This window comes from Denticeps clupeoides, chromosome 1 (genome assembly GCF_900700375.1).
Source record: "Denticeps clupeoides chromosome 1, fDenClu1.1, whole genome shotgun sequence".
Lineage (NCBI taxonomy): Eukaryota > Metazoa > Chordata > Actinopteri > Clupeiformes > Denticipitidae > Denticeps > Denticeps clupeoides.
Window position 1 is genome coordinate 2,946,435 of NC_041707.1, and position 16,937 is coordinate 2,963,371.

The window sequence follows — 16,937 nt, forward strand, 5'->3', positions numbered from 1 at the left end:
CGGTGAAATGTGTCCTCTGCTTTTAACCATCCCCCTTGGTGAGCAGTGGGAGGTCATGACAGGCGCCCGGGGAGGAGTGTGTGGGGACGGGACCTTCATCAAGGGGACCTCAAACACAGCACTTTTATTTTGGTTATCTGTACCTGTGCCTGACACGTATAAGGGAGTTATGGGGGATTTGGTATTGAGGGGTGAATTATATTGATTGCCATTTTGTTTAGTTATCTGTGGTATATGTAAGTGTATTCTTATTGCTGTATGATAGGGGTCATGACCCCGGTTTAACCCGGTTTCGTCCTATTGGACACGTGTCATGGCAAGGAGGGATACGCTATTTTTCAACGTGCTTATTGCATCAATACACGCGTTTGAGCTCCCTGTGTCACCACACAGGTTTCAGTACAGTCACATAAAAGTTTTCTTTCAGAGTTCAAACGCATTGACATGGACGAAATACGCTTGAAGGAGCCAGGTCAAAGACTATGTGCTGCACTGTCCAGCCCTGGATTGGTCCTCCATAGAAGCAAGGTTGGGCCCAGCAATACTGAGCGGCTCCTTGTGTTTCTGCATGACCACGCCTGTGAAGCCCATCCAAGAGTGGTACCTCTTTTCCAACCGACCTAGTCGCCATTCCTCAATTCCAGAGAGGACTACTTCTCTGCACGGAGGTGGAAAGTATAGGACGACCAGCCATACAATGTCCCTCCCTGATGCTGTGGCTGGAGACCGGCAGGGGTGGATCTGACTTCTCCCACGTGTCCCAGGCCAATAAGTAATAAATAATAACTTTTTCCTTTCTGCTGGGCATTTTTTTGGCTGTGTCTATTTGGAGGACCTATCAGCACGTTTCAGGGATATTTTGTTCGCTGCCAGCAGTTCTGTCGTTTCTGTTGTTCTTCTAAATTTAAAACATGAACAAAATAATTTCTTTTTGAGTCAGATTCCCGGTCTTTTCATAAAGGTTGTGTGTAGCATTTTTTAATGAACAATTCATATTTAAATAACTTTTTTTTTTTGAGAAGAAAATGAACAATTTGGGATGTAGTTGTGCTGCTTTGTTAAGAGGTTAGAAAAAAGAAAGAACGTGAAGTGATTGTCACATGTGATACACAGCAGCACAGTGCACACAGTGAAATTTGTCCTCTGCATTTTACCATCACCCTGATTGAGCAGTGGGCAGCCATGACAGGCGCCCGGGGAGATTACGAGGCCGCATCCTTAACTGCTAGGCCACCCCTGCCACAGTAAAGTTTAAAAAAACTGTAGAAAAACGAATTAACAATATATAAAACATTTACAACTACAATTATACTCCTCCTTGAACCATCATCTTATCGTGGAGGAGGAGTTTGAGAGCCCTAATGATCCTAAGAGCTATGTTGTCTGGGGCACTTGGTGCCCCTGGTAAGGTCTCCCATGACAAATTGGACTTAGGCAATGGGTGAGACTCCCTCTCTCTCCCTCTAATGTCCTCTCTCCCTCCCTCTACCCCCCCCCCCCCTCTCTCTCTCTCTCTCCCTCTCTCTCCGACCGCGGGACCCCTGAGCGTCTGCTACGCGCAGGCGCGCTCCCAGCTGACGGGCTGGTGCGTGCAGTGCGCGTTCACGACCAGGCACGGCGCGGACACGCGCCTGAGGAGCGATGCGCTCGCGTGAAACGCGGATCGTCGGCGGCGAGCGGCGGGAACCGCGAGCGTTTCCCGGGAATTAAAAGTCGAGGCGTCGTGATCGTGGGCGATTTTCCGAGTTCGGACGCGCCGCCTGCGTCACGCACGATGGAGCCCGCAGGTGTCGCGCGCAAAAAGAGGTGAAAGTTTTTCCTTTTATTAACTATTCTCCTCAGCTGAGACCAGCGTCGCGACGTGGTGGAAGTTGGTTGCTTTTATTCTCGGACTTTGTTTGATGGTTCCTACTTGTTGGGTTCGAGTGTCCAGTTGACGCTGCATGTTGATTGGCTGCGGAGGAGGAGGCGTTGCCCAGCGTCACGTGACGTGGGATGGCGTGAAGGTCAGAGCTGATGCTGTTTCTGACCTTTGTGAGGTTGAGGGTCAAATGTGGAGCCGTGGTTGCTGTATGGTTGAGATGATGTCCACCTGCTGGAAACTGATGCATGCTGGGATATCAGGACTCATGGATCCTGGCCTCTGTTTGGAAGCATCATGGGTCAGCGGCACAGTGGGTGTGTGAACCTGGCCACCAGACCCCAACATATTTAAGCAATGTTGTCATGACAACTATGGCAGTCAATGGCCTTAGGATGGTGTGTGTGTCCAGTCTGAATGTGAATGAGGTTCTTATTTTATTAAGAAGAACTGCCTGGAGGCAGTGGGCCAGCGTGGAGTGAGTGTGTGTGTGTGTGTGTGTGTGTGGAAGTTGCTCAAGTCAAAGGGTTGTTACGAAATGGGCCGTATAAATCACACACACACACACACACACACACACACCGCTGACCAAAGCTTTTTTATTGCTGTTTTTGTGAGTTTTTCACAAATTCAGACCGGATCTCTCTCTCTCTCTCTCTCTCTATCTCTCATCTCCATCTCCATCCTCACTCGTCCTCTCTCTCTGTGTCTCATACGCATTATGGTAATAAAATTCTGTGTCTCCACCAAGTTGCATTAGTGGATGATTTGGCGAAGCTGCCGTCTCCAGGATGATGAACCTTGTTGAATGTGTGTGAGTCTGTGTGTGTTTCAAATGGCAGTGAAGTGAAAGTGAAGTGATTGTCATTGTGAAAGACTGCAGCACAGCACACGGTGCACACAGTCAAATTTGCCAGGCGCCTGGGGAGCAGTGTGTGGGGACGGTGCTTTGCTCAGTGGCACCTTGGCGGCTCGGGGATTCGAACCGGCAACCTTCTGATTACGGGCACGCTTCCGTTACCGCTAGACCACCATGTCCCCCCGCATGAGTGTGTCTCACTTCTTTCTGTTTGTGTGTGTGTGTGTGTGTGTGTGTGTGTGTTTGTGTGTGTCTGCACACAGGGTGAATTCAGAGCGGCGTAAAGAGAAGTCTCGCGACGCTGCACGCTGCCGCCGGGGGAGAGAGTCGGAGGTGTTTAATGAACTGGCCAATGAGCTTCCACTACCACACAGCGTCGCCGCCCACCTGGACAAGGCGGCCATCATACGGCTCGCGCTCAGCTACCTGCGGCTGCGCTGGCTGCTCGACGCAGGTCAGTAACACACGCCGTCCTCTTGAGACACTAGTCGGGTCGTGCCATTGTCACCTTGACACCTCAGGCCGATGTCTGGAGGCCCTTCATGGTAGGTTTCAATGTGATGGGCCAGTAGTTATTCTTGCACATGAGGACATTGATGGTTCAGCCATGTTGGGACAACCGTGGTGCTCGCGTAGACGTTGATGATGTCAACCAGTGTTGTGTCGGCTCTTCTCACCCAGGTATGTTGCCAGGACCAGTGGAATTATGGAGAACATCTAGCCATCTGGGGGATGGTTGGTGGTCCTTGTTATGGTCCTGTTCACTCTGTCAAACCATTCAGCACATCGTTCTGGGCATGTGTCCCTGCTGTTCTCGGGGTTCTTTAATCACCCGATCTGACAGCCTCTCAGGTTCTCAGCAGGACACGCACCTCAGCAGTCATTCATAGCTTCTGGTTTGGTTGCTTGGTGATGGTCTTGGAGACATCATTAATGCATTTGCTGATGTAGTACCGTCCTTTCAACAACATTTATTTTGTATATAGCCCAAAATCACCCAAAATTTCCTTCTGCGCACAAGGAAAAACTGAAAAAAAAAAACTCTAGAAGAGAGAAAAAGAAAGGAAGAAACGTTGGGAAGAGGTGATACAGAGAGGGACGACCGTCCAGGGTGGAGTGAGCCTGCAAGTGGTGTCAGTGCAGGGTTGGTGATTGTCCAATAAGAGAAAAATACGTGTCCGTTATGATGCTACTGGTCCATTTGAAGATCCCCGAAGCTGTAGTTGTTACGGTGGTGGTGGCTGTGGTGACCCTCTGGTTCGTTTCACACCTCGGTTTGTTTGCTTTGGTCCGAATCAGTCGGCGAGTTTGTAAAATTGTAAAATTATTTTCCTCTTGGTTCGGTTCCCTTTCACTCAGAGGAAAATCCAAGCGAACCGAAATGCATCGGTTCAGATCATGCGAGAACTTCCCCTCTGCCGATTGGTCAGATGTATCGCTGCGGGAACAAAAGCAAATGCAGAAAGCAGGTCTGCTGTTGTGTTTGCATGAAATTGGAGGGACACGATGGAAGTAATTTTTTACACGGGATGATGTTGCCCTGGCAATTTCATATTATATTACATGCATTTACCAGGGATGATTAGATGAAACCTCATCTTGAGCCAATTGGTTCGAGAAAGGGTTCATTTCTCAAAGCCTCATGTGTGCACAACACCACCTACTGGCCAGAAATAATTGCTCTACATAAATGATCATAAATTGTATGTTACGTTATAAATTGTATAAGTTTCTCAACAGTCTTTTCCATTTAGGGTGCAGGGTGATAGTAGCCTAGTGGGTAACACACTCGCCTTTGAACCAGAAGACCCAGGTTCAAACCCCACTTACTACCATTGTGTCCCTGAGCAAGACACTTAACCCTGAGTGTCTCCAGGGGGGGACTGTCCCTTTAACTACTGATTGTAAGTCGCTCTGGATAAGGGCGTCATGTAAAACATGTAAATGTTTTAAGCGATTCTTTTTTCTCATTCTCTGTCTAGGTGGGTCCATCCTCTTACCTATCATTCTCTCCTCAATCCTGTAAATCTTCAAACTCTACAAAATATCTCAAAACTTATGAAAGTGAAGTGATTGTCATTGTGATACACTGCAGCACAGCACATGGTGACAAAACAAAACGTGTCCTCTGTATTTAACCATCACCCTTGGTGAGCAGTGGGCAGCCATGACAGGCGCCCGGGGAGCAGTGTGTGGGGACGGTGCTTTGCTCAGTGGCACCTCAGTGGCACCTTGGCGGACCGGGATTCGAACCGACAACCTTCTGTTTTTTGGGTCAGCTTCCTTACCCACTAGGGTCACCACTGCCACTAGTTTATACACAAACTAAATAAACGCTATCCACAACTCTCTATCGAAAACCAACATTTTGAACGGCGCCTCCAATACTTGACAAATCATACATTTAAAAAACGGAGCACATTTACGTCGTAAAAAAAAAATACTGATGCACTGGAGTCGCCGAAGGTGGTGGCGTGCATTAATCATAAAAAAAAAAAAAAAAAGACACTGAAATTTACCCATAATTCACTGCTCTCAAATCACGTGATTGCGTTAGGCCCTGTTTTCTCACCAGACGGACCGCACCAGAGTTGGCAATTCGATTCGAATCGACACCGCCGCTTTGTGTGGCTTTTTTTTATTTTTATTACTGTGTTGGCACCAACCGAGGAGGGAAACGAAGTTGAGTTCGATTCAAGATCACTTGTAGGTGTGAAAGTCCTCGACGCACATTTACATTGCAGTTAGATTTACGGCATTTAGCCGACGCTCTTGTCTGGTGATCATCTGGGCGAATCTCACCCTACTGGGCTGGTAGTGGCCTGGTGGGGCCAGGTTCAAACCCCACTTACTACCGCGTTATACTTAGAAGTAATTTCACTGTGTAAAGTTCCTGAAATTTTGATATTTAGTCTTCTGAGTGTTCATCTGTCAGGGGAAGGTCGACCGGCCTGCCAACATCCAGATGTCCTGCCGGCTTCCTCATATCTGAAGGCCCTGGGCGGATTCCTGGTGCTGCTGTCTCAAGATGGAGACGTGATCTACGTGTCGGAAAACGTCAGCAAGTGTGTGGGGCTTCTGCAGGTAAACGCACACTCGACGTCCCTCGCCGTCAAAGTGAAGTGCGGCAGGAGCGGACGATCCACAAAAGTCCACGCCATCTCTCACATCGCGCACACACCTCCCGCATCAGAGGAAATGAAGCTGTGATAGAGAATAAATCACAGTTTTAATATAATGTTAATCAGCCAGGATTTCAGGTGATGTTTGTAATGGGTCATATTTATAACCCATAACGACTTATCGAATTGTGAGATTAGTTTCGTCATAACATTCCTATGGACTGTTATTATTTGTTTTACATATTTTCTGGCGTTGCGTACAGCACTCACTCGGGCTAAACGGAATCATCGCAGGTTTAACGGCGAAAGAGACTTAAATTAGATGACAGTGACGGTCATCACACTCGGCCGCGCTGCTTCAGACCCCCTCATTTTGGCCAGCCAGGTTCTTCCTGATGCTCCGTACCACGATGAGGGTTCGACCAAGACAGGACATCGTTCAGCAGTTCTAACATGCATACTTCTCCTTATGTGTGCTGTTAAAACAAGACAGAAGGCTTGCAGACACTTTATTATTTTTCGTGGTTTTACTTCTGTCTTTTAATGCTTCATCAGCTCTGCTAATAAGCCACACATCTCCGATGGTCTCCGCAGGACTTGTTCCGGCCTGCGTGGCCACTGGTGTTCGCGCTGAATCGTCTGGTTAAACGAAATTAAAGTGGTCTCTGTTCGATGACGGAACCACATTAAAATATATAGTTTTTTACCTAAATGCAAATCATTTTGAATTTACATGTACAGCATTTATCAGAGTAAAGTGTAAACCGCATCATCATAACTTCGTCAGATTATGGTGGGGTAATCTGCTTCCGATTTATCACCCCACTTTTTTATTTTATATTTCATATTCCACTTTTTTTTTCTGCTTTCAGTGAAATTGTAATGCTGTCTACTTCCTTATTGGACAAATTCGACTTCTTTGCCACCTTCCGTTCCTTTATGTTGCTTTAAGTTTTGGGGCGCGGCCATGTAAATTATGCCGGATTTATCATCATCACCTGTGATTTTTACACCCAAGTACATGCTGGTACTGATAAGTGAGGCTCAGTGTGATGTCAGTTGTGTTGAAATGCCTGTTGTTTCTGTGTTTCCAGTTTGACCTAATAGGACACAGCATCTTCGACTTCACACACCCCTGCGACCACGAGGACATTAGAGATGTGTTGTCGCACAGAACAGGTCACACACACGATATACATGTACACACTGGTGCACACACCATGATGCAAAACTCTACACACACGGCTGCACTTTCTCCCATTTTCAAATTTCACTGCATGCGTTAAAGTCCCCTCTTCTGTCCCCAAATCTTACTCCCGCCTCCTTCACCTCCAAAACAGGCTCGTGTAGGACAGATTGGGCCACACCCACCTACAGGAGCCTACTGCTGCGGATGAAGTGCACTTTGACCAGCAGGGGGCGAATGGTCAACATAAAATCAGCCACATGGAGGGTGAGTATGTGCTGAAATTGAATTTGACAGCCAGTATTTGAATTTGAATTGTTCAGTTGTTGCACTCAGAACTAAACCTGAATGTGTGGAAGTGGACGTGTGTGTGGGGCGGTGCGGACCGTGTGTGGGGACAGTGCTCCAGTGGCAAAATATCAAACAGTCAACCTTCTGATTACGGTTACGTTTCCTTACCCGCTAGGCCAAGCACTTGCCTGTGAATATGTAAGTATAGAGTTTTACATTTTTAGATTTTCCTTCTTTGTCCTTGCATCTAAGACACAGGGGTGATGTAGGACAGTCTATCTTTTGCGGCAGTGGTGGCCTAGTGGCTAAGAAAGAGGACCTATAATCAAAACCAAATGCAGAGGACACATTTCACTGGGTGCTGTGCCGTGCTGTGGTGTGTCACATGTGACACTTTATCACTTTCACTTCACAAATTGTTGGGGTTATGTGCACCCATGAGAAAATTATTTCAGATAAATTCAAAAGATTCTTGTCAGTCCTCCTCGATAAACTGGTTACACACATCAAAGTCAAAGTGAAGTGATTGTCACATGTGATACACAGCAGCACAACACACGGTGCACACAGTGAAATTTGTCCTCTGCATTTAACCCATCACCCTGAGTGAGCAGTGGGCAGCCATGACAAGCGCCCATGCTTTGCTCAGTGACACCTCAGTGGCACCTTGGCGGCTCGGGATTCGAACCAGCAACCTTCTGATTACGGGGCTGCTTCCTTAACCACTAGGCCACCACTGCCCCGTCATATCAGTCATATCACTGTCGCACATACGTGTAACCGCGAGCATGCTGTCTGACAAAAAGAAGGGATGAAATGAGATGATTGAATGCATTTGATACGGGTAGTCTCGGTGCTGATATATAATGACAAACTTGGAAATAGCCAGAAAATTGTCCCCTCTGCAAATAATAATGATTTTGGAGATCACTTAATGTCATTAGTGACAATCGTGAAGTAAATCCCCAACCAGTCTTATACCCCTGTGAACCAGGAAGCAAACGTTGAAGGCTTGACCCCCGGTAGAAAGTCCTGATGGCCTGTGATGGTTAACAAAGGTAAATTACGGCCCCCATCCAACAAACCTTGTAATACTTTAACAGAATTATATATTATGGGGTTAAGTCTAATGACTCTTGACATATTAGACCTCTGTCTGACTGCCAAGCTCAGCAAAAGAAATTGGAGAGCAAGCCCAAGCACCACACAATTGAGCCCCTGACTGAGTGTACATGACAGAAAAAAATCATGTCTGTTGGCAGCAGATTCAGTTTTTTAATGCAACATCTGACACGGAACAATTCAAATTCAAATTGCGCAATTTAGATTCAAAAACATGCAATTCAATTTCTAGTGTCATGAATACACACACTTCTATGATGACAGACTAGGTCTCAAACACACACACACACACACACACTCTCTCTACAGACCCAGTTTACTTTACTTTACTTTACTTTACTTTACTTTATTTGGCAGACGCTTTTATCCAAAGCGACTTACAATGGGAAGACACCAGCAATTCTCGTTCGATTTCTATAGAATATCAAGTATACAAACTAAGAGCCCTGATAAGGCTTAGACTTGTCATTGAAGAACATGCTCGGAGAGTGTTGGGTGCTAGACTAAGAAAAATTATAATGTATTTATACATCTTGTATTTGTTTGTTAAATGTGTATGCATGTGTATGTGTTAAATTTATCTGTAATATTTTTGGAATAAGAGGGTTTTCACCTTCTTCTTAAAAGTGGTGATAGTCTCGGCTAGTCGTGTGGAGGAGGGTAGGTTGTTCCACCAGCCAGGGACAACAACGGAGAACAGACATGATTGGAATCGGAGACCCCGTGAAGAAGGAATTTTTAGTCTCCTTTCGTTTGCCGATCTGAGAGAGCGTGTAGGAGTGTATCTAGGTAGTAGTGTGTTGATGTAGGAGGGCGCAGTTCCATTTACAGCCCTGTAGGCAAGCATCAAGGATTTGAACTCAATGCGAGCAGCTACCGGGAGCCAGTGGAGGGAGGTAAGGAGAGGTGTAACATGGGTGTATTTTGGCTGATTGAAGATGAGGCGGGCTGCCATATTTTGGACCATCTGGAGTGGTTTTATGGTGACTGCAGAGGCTCCAGCCAGGAGAGAGTTACAATAGTCGAGTTTGGAGATGACCATTGCCTGGACGAGGAGCTGCGTAGCTTTAAATATTAATAACAGAAATATTGTTTTCTCTTCTGACTCTTCCCAGATGCTGCACTGTACGGGCCATATGAGTGTATGTGTGGATAAGCCCCTCCCCTTTCTAATGCTGATCTGCCAGCCAATCCCGCACCAAACCCACATCGATGTTCCCCTCGACTCGCAAACTTTCATCAGCCGACACACACTTGACATGAGATACACCTATTGTGACAACCGGTGAGTGTGTGTGTGTGTGTGTGTGTGTGTGTGTGTGTGTGTGTGTGTGTGTGTGTGTGTGTGTGTGTGTGTGTGTAGGTGTAGTGGCTATATAAAATTACTTGTGTGTGTGTTCAGGGTTAGGGAATTACTGGGCTACGATGCTGATGACCTGTCGGGCCACTCTGTGTATGAGTTCTGCCACGCCCTGGACTCTGCTCACCTGTCCAAAACACACCATAGTTGTAAGTATATATATATATACACACACACAAACACACACAGGTCTACATGTGGAGTAAGCTTCTTACAGACCATTTTCATGAGACTGTGTGTGTGTGTGTGTGTGTGTGTGTGCAGTGTTTGTTAAAGGTCAGGCTCGTACAGCTCAATACCGGCTCCTGGTGAGGTGGGGGGGCTTCGTGTGGGCAGAGACTCACGCCACCATCATCTACAGCAAGAAGGGGTCACACCCAGAGTACGTGGTGTGTATCAACTACGTGATCAGGTACATACCGGGTGTGGATGAACATGGTGTATAATCACAATCAGAATTGTGTTTCTTGCCAAAGTTTGTTAGGAATTTGGTTTCGGCTCAAGTAACACAGTACGATATAATAAAATACAGTAGAGATCAAGATGTACAATATATACAATCAGGATCTTGTTTGGAGATACAAAATACAGATGACTACTTTGTGTGTGTAGTAGTGTGGAGCATCAGGGTGTGGTCCTCTCAGTGGGTCAGCAGTGTGAGGTGAAGCGGGAGGAGGAAGCCGATGTCTCTGATGATGAGCAAACAGCAGCCCTAAAGCAGGATGATGAGTTGATGAAGGACAACTTTGTCATTTCTTTAGACTTCAACAGTGGAGGTGAACCCACTCAGACACACACCCACATATACATGATACAACTGCACACACTCAACCTCCGTCCATCACTTAACCCTCATTCGCAGGTGAAATGACCTCTGTTCCGGAAGACCAGCTTCTCTACAATGATGTCATGTTGGCTCCGCCCTATTCCGACGGCAGTCACAGCCACATCAAGAGCTTCTCCTTCCCAGAGTCCTCCACTCCACCGCCCAGCTGCTGCACTTCTGGTGTGAGTGCAGAGCGCAGGTTGGGTCTGGGTTGCTGAAGGTTGGCTTGTGAGCAGCGTTGTTGTGTAATTGATGTTTCTCCACCTGCAGATGCTCCACACTGACTGCTGTGATCGTTTCCATGCTGAGCAGGGCCAGAAAGTCTTCTCCATGGAAACTGAGCCAAAGAATCCATTCGTCTCTGAGGTGGGTATACAGCCAGAACAGAAAAGCGTCAGAAAAAGTCCACACACACACACACACATACACACATACACATATGCCCCCTCTCCTTCTGTCCAGGATCTGGAGAATAAAGAACTAGACATGTTGGCTCCATACATCCCCATGGACGGGGATTTTAAGCTCCATGGTTTCCCCCAGCTCAGCCCCGCCCAAATCCAGCGGCAGACTGAACACGACCCCCTCGACACCAGTCAGAGTCCAGACAGGTGGGCTTACCTGCACGTCACGTGACTGGACTGTGAGAGTTGCATGCTCAGTGTTGTGTACTGTGTGTAGTACATTGGGGTTGTAGTACATTACTCATTGTTGTGTGTAGTGCGTTACACATTGTCGTATGTAGTACGTTACTCATTGTCATGTGTAGTAGCTTACTCATTGCCATATGTTGTGTTTAGTGCGTTACTCATTGTCGTATGTAGTATGTTATTGTTGTGTGTAGTACGTTACTCATTGTCATATGTAGTACGTTACTCATTGTCATATGTAGTACGTTGCTCATTGTCGTATGTAGTATGTTATTCATTGTTGTGTGTAGTACGTTACTCATTGTCATATGTAGTATGTTATTCATTGTTGTTTGTAGTACGTTACTCATTGTCGTATGTAGTATGTTATTCATTGTTGTATGTAGTATGTTTTTAATTGTTGCATGTAGTACGTTACTCATTGTCATATGTAGTATGTTATTCATTGTCGTATGTAGTACGTTACTCATTGTCGTGTGTTTTGTGTAGTACATTACTCATTGTTGTGTGTTTTGTGTAGTACCTTACTCATTGTTGTGTGTAGTACATTATTCAGTTTCATGTGCTGTATGTAGTACATTAGTGTTGAGTTCAGTGTATAATATGTTACTCAGAGTTGTGTGCTTTGTGTAGTACTTTGGGGTTGTGTACTGTTTTCAGTATGTTACTCAGTGTCGTGTGGCGTGTGTAGTATGTTACTCAGTCTCGTTTTTTTTTGTGCGTTTTATAATATGTTGTGCTTGTGTACTGTGGTAGTACATTACTGAGTTTTGTGTGCTGTATGTACTACATTAGTGTTGTGTGCAGTGTGTTTGTGTAATACGTTGCGGTTGTGTACTGTGGTAGTACGTTACTGAGTTTCGTGTGCTGTATGTAGTACATTAGTGTCATGTGCAGTGTGTTTCTGTAATACGTTGCGGTTGTGTACTGTGTTAGTACGTTACTGAGTTTCATGTGCTGTATGTAGTACATTAGTGTTGTGTGCAGTGTGTTTCTGTAATACGTTGCGGTTGTGTACTGTGTTAGTACGTTACTGAGTTTCGTGTGCTGCATGTAGTACATTAGTGTTGTGTGCAGTGTGTTTGTGTAATACGTTGCGGTTGTGTACTGTGTAGTACATTACTGAGTTTCATGTGCTGTATGTAGTACATTAGTGTTGTGTGCAGTGTATAATATGTTACTCAGAGTTGTGTGCTTTGTGTAGTACTTTGGGGTTGTGTACTGTTTTCAGTATTTTACTCAGTGTCGTGTGGCGTGTGTAGTATGTTACTCAGTCTCGTTTTTTTTGGTGCTTTTTATAATAAGTTGTGCTTGTGTACTGTGTAGTACGTTACTGAGTTTTGTGTGCTGTATGTAGTACATTAGTGTCGTGTGCTGTGTGTTTGTGTAATACGTTGCGGTTGTGTACTTTGTGTAATAAGTTACTCAGTGTTGTGTGCTTTTCTCTTGTGCTCCAGAGTCCCTCTGCAGATGAGTAAAGAATCCGTGAAAAATCAGAAAAGAGCCCAGAGGAGAAGAATGGAACACAACTCACTGGTACAGATGTCTAGTGTGTGTGTCTGTGTGTGTGTGTGTGTGTGTGTGTGTGGGTGGGTCTATTTATGATGTGTTTGTGTGTAATGTGATGTATGTGAATTTACAATTACAGCATTTACCAGACGCCCTTATCCAAAGCGGCTTACAACCATTAGTGACAGGCACAGTCCCCCCCTGGAGACACTCAGGGTGAAGTGTCTTGCTCAGGGACACGATGGTAGTAAATGAAGTTTGAACCTGGGACTTTGTGCTTTTCGAGTTTATAGGAGAGTGTGTTACACACTAGTCTACTAACACCCTGAGTTGCTGAGTCAACAACTTTTTTTTATGTGTGTGTGTGTGTGTGTGTGTGTGTGTGGTGTGTGTGTGTGTGTGTGTGTGTGTGTATATATATATATATATATATATATATATATATATATATATATATATATATATGTGTGTGTGTGTGATACAAAAACTCCTGTCTTTGCTTTAACAGTTGGATGTGGTGGATGATCAGCCGAGCAGAAAGATCCCGAAACTGAGTGCAGGTGGAGGGGGGGGCGTGGCCAACACCACCATCCTGCTGCTGCTGCCCCCTAGTGAGTGTCTGCAGAAGCACACTTTCTATACCTCTTCATTTGAATTTCACTCTTATTCAGAGCGCCTTACAATCAGGGGACAGGGACGGATTACGGACCGGCCCAGCGGGGCCGCTGCCCAGGGGCCCTTGGGGTGCAGGTAGCCAAAAATAATTTGCAACGCAAACAGTTTTTTTCACATTGGAGAACTTGCAATGCGTAAATCATGGGGAGAGACCTCTCTTTTCCCATGGTAATAACCAGGCTGCTGAATAGAAATGGGACGATTATCAAAAGTGCTCTGATTTAGAGCATGAATTGTATGACATTCAAATAATGTTTGTTATGGTATGATCTGGTTGTGCTACGTTGCTACCTGTCTCTAACCAGAGATGGGGAACCTGGTGCTAACATTAACGTGAGGTAATGGCATTAGGCTGTACTGATTATAATTTCCAACTTACTGTATCAATTTAAGCCACCTTCTTTTCACTTTTTCCGAGGTAAAAAGCGGCAAAAGATTTTGTCAACATCATTCTGCTTTTTGGACCCACAAGTGGCATGGTGACGTAGCAACTAGCCATCCCAGACAATGCTGGCATTCGCGAACGTTTTGCCCAGGGGCCCCCACGACCCATAATCCGTCCCTGCCTGGGGACACTCAGGGTTAAGGGTCTTGCTCAGGGACACAATGGTAGTAAGTGGGGTTTGAACCTGGGAAGTACGTCCCGTCCATCCTCCTGGACAATAGGTGCATTATACAACACAACTGAACAGCAGCCTGTGGTCATCAGGGTTGGGCAGAGTCAGTGATGAATCATTTCTGTAGATCCAACCTGTCACACACGGTCCTGCAGATGCAACGTCCCAGACCCTTGGAGATGCCGTTAACTCATGTCACCAAGTGAAAAGACAGTAGGGGTGTGATGGTGGTGGCTTCCAGCCGGTGAAGGAGCGAATCCTCAACATGGCTTCTGAAGTTGGACTAGTCCTGGTGTCCGTGCGTCGTGCGTACATGTAAATGAATGTGATATTAGTGGTGTGATAACTCCTCCTCTCTCACAGACGTGCTGATCGGACAGTTGCTGTGTCCTCTCCCCCAGCTGAAGCGCTGAGCTCCGTCACCCATCTCTTCTCACGCTCCTCCTCGCTGGCCACTTCCTGTGGCCGGCACCTCTTGTCAGGCAGAGGTGAAAGGTCACATTACTGCAGCGTTCCATCCTGCCAGTCTCTTAACTTTCATCCTTAACAGCTCAACCTACACCAACCTGTGACTGTTCTACCTCTGCTTGACCGGCAGAACCTCAAACGCAACAAAATGTCGTCTGTGTGTGTGTGTGTGTGTGTGTGTGTGTGTGTGTGTGTGTGTGTGTGTGCACGTGCATGCTCTGGTTAGTTCTGGTTATCATGTTTATAAAGACTCAGGTTGTGTACGTGTGGTGATGTCAGAAGTGTGTGTGCGGCTACAGTTCTGGACAAATTCATGAGAGCTTCTATAGCAAGTATCCCATGTCCACCAACACACCTTCTTCTCCATCATGACCATAACAGCCAAACTGCTGCAGATTCATCCTGATTCATCAACTCTTCATAAGTTAAAAATATTCATATATTACTATTGAATAGATAGTTGTTGTCATGTTGTTACGTTATTGTATTTTTGGGCCAAATTCTGCTAATAAAAGTTGTAATGACAATTGGAATTTTGAGGCAATCACAACAATAGAAAATAAGAGAATATGGCACAAGCTCATCAACTGAGAAATAAGCGGAAAAAAACGAGTCTCTCCATCTTTTCCAGAGCTGTATTTATCGTGTAGTTGTGTCTGTGTGTATGATTGGTTGTATTTGTGTGTTTACTCATGTCTGTATGTGTTTGTGTGTGTATTTATGACTCTGTGGTCCCTCGTAGCTGAATGTAACACAATAAAGCTGCTTGTCCCCACTTCTTTTTTTTTTTTTGTCTTTAACGGTTATACTGAACGTACTGATTTGCTTGCCAACATGAATTCGGTCAGAGCTGCTACCTCTGGCGTCAGTTCCTGTTACCAACACTGTCTTCTCGGGCAGCATGAGAACACGCCCACGATGTCAGATGACCAGCCACCAGGCTCCGCCCCCTGAACAAGCTTTAGTGGTCAGAATCACATTCTGTCATTTTCTTTACCCAGTGTGATGCAAAAATATAAATTCATTTTTTCTATTTTAGTTTTAACTCGACCTGTTGAGTTTGTCATATTTCTAATCTGTTTTATGTTGAGGACCGATTGCACTGCAATATTTACCAATAAAACCTCAGACTATTCCCTGTGATTCTATCTGTATATGTGCTATATTTGTACATCTGTATATACCAAATTAAAGGATGATGATCATATATGATTAACAAGAGATTGTATGTACATTTATTTGGTCAGCACGATTAATTTAATATAAATTTTAAAAAAATTATGAATAAGTTAATAAAGTCTAACTTTCACAATGTTGCTGAGATATAAGGGTTAAGGAGGCGGCCCCGTAATCAGAAGGTTGCTGGTTCAAATCCCGATCCTCCAAGGTGCCACACGCTGCTCCTCGGGCGCCTGTCATGGCTGCCCACTGTTCACTCAGGGTGATGGGTTAAATGCAGAGCATCACATGTGACAATCACTTCACTTTGAATAAAGGAGTGCAAGATTGTTCAGGTTCTGTTAAATTTTCCTTAACCATGTCATATGCCATGTTTAATTACTGAATGAATCACAGACTCAAGTATTCGAATTATCTCAGTGAACTGAACAACATACATGGAATTGTTTGGGTGAGAAGTCCCGCCTCTTTTTGGTGAAAGTGTCATGGTGAAGAGCCTGACAGCATTCTGATTGGTTGAGTGATGTGAAGCTACAGGGACTTCTCCGGCTTCAGGTTTTTCAAGTTTCTCAGGTTGAAGCCAATTTTAATTTCAGAAAGAAAGAAGCTGCTGGAATGTGTAACAGCTATTATTAATGATGATGATGGGCGTATTTTTCTAACAACAAAGTGTAAAGTGAAGCTCATTCAGAACGTATCCACACTTACTCACTTACCTCATCAAACCCTACCAAAGGCAAATATCCTCCTCTCTACTGTGTGTATTGTACTATGTAGCTTGAGAGTCCCCAATATCTGGAACTCCTAACAAACTTGACCAAAACAAACACATGATTCTGATGTCAGCCTGCTCTGGTGTGTGTGTGTTGTGTAGGAGTGTCTGGTGTGTGTTGTGAAAGTGAAAATGAAATACTGCAGTGCATCACACGGTGAAACGTGTTCTCTGTATTTAACCATCACCCTTGGTGAGCAATGGGCACCATGACAGGCGCCCGGGGAGCAGTGTGTGGGGACATCAAGGGGACCTCAGTGGCACCTTGGCGGATCGGGATTTGAACCGACAACCTTCTGATTACAGGGCTTCCTTAACCGCTAGGCCACCACTGCTTGTGTGTAGGAGTGTCTGGTGTGTTGTGTGTGTAGGAGTGTCTGATGTGTTGTGTGTGTGTGTAGGAGTGTCTGGTATGTGTGTGTAGGATTGTCTGGTGTGTG

The 16,937-nt window shown here is 45.4% G+C and overlaps 1 protein-coding gene across 1 annotated transcript; it reads left to right on the top strand.

Moving 5' to 3' along the window:
- Window positions 1-1,610: 1,610 nt before the first annotated feature.
- Window positions 1,611-15,682, top strand: hif1aa (hypoxia inducible factor 1 subunit alpha a). Its single transcript, XM_028977572.1, has 15 exons — window positions 1,611-1,806; window positions 2,984-3,174; window positions 5,656-5,804; window positions 6,937-7,021; window positions 7,183-7,295; window positions 9,557-9,726; window positions 9,844-9,950; window positions 10,066-10,213; window positions 10,414-10,577; window positions 10,664-10,809; window positions 10,898-10,993; window positions 11,090-11,238; window positions 12,735-12,813; window positions 13,295-13,397; window positions 14,442-15,682. Exons 1-15 carry the CDS (start codon window positions 1,775-1,777, stop codon window positions 14,489-14,491), a joined length of 1,782 nt encoding a protein of 593 aa, XP_028833405.1. The 5' UTR covers window positions 1,611-1,774; the 3' UTR covers window positions 14,492-15,682.
- Window positions 15,683-16,937: the final 1,255 nt, after the last annotated feature.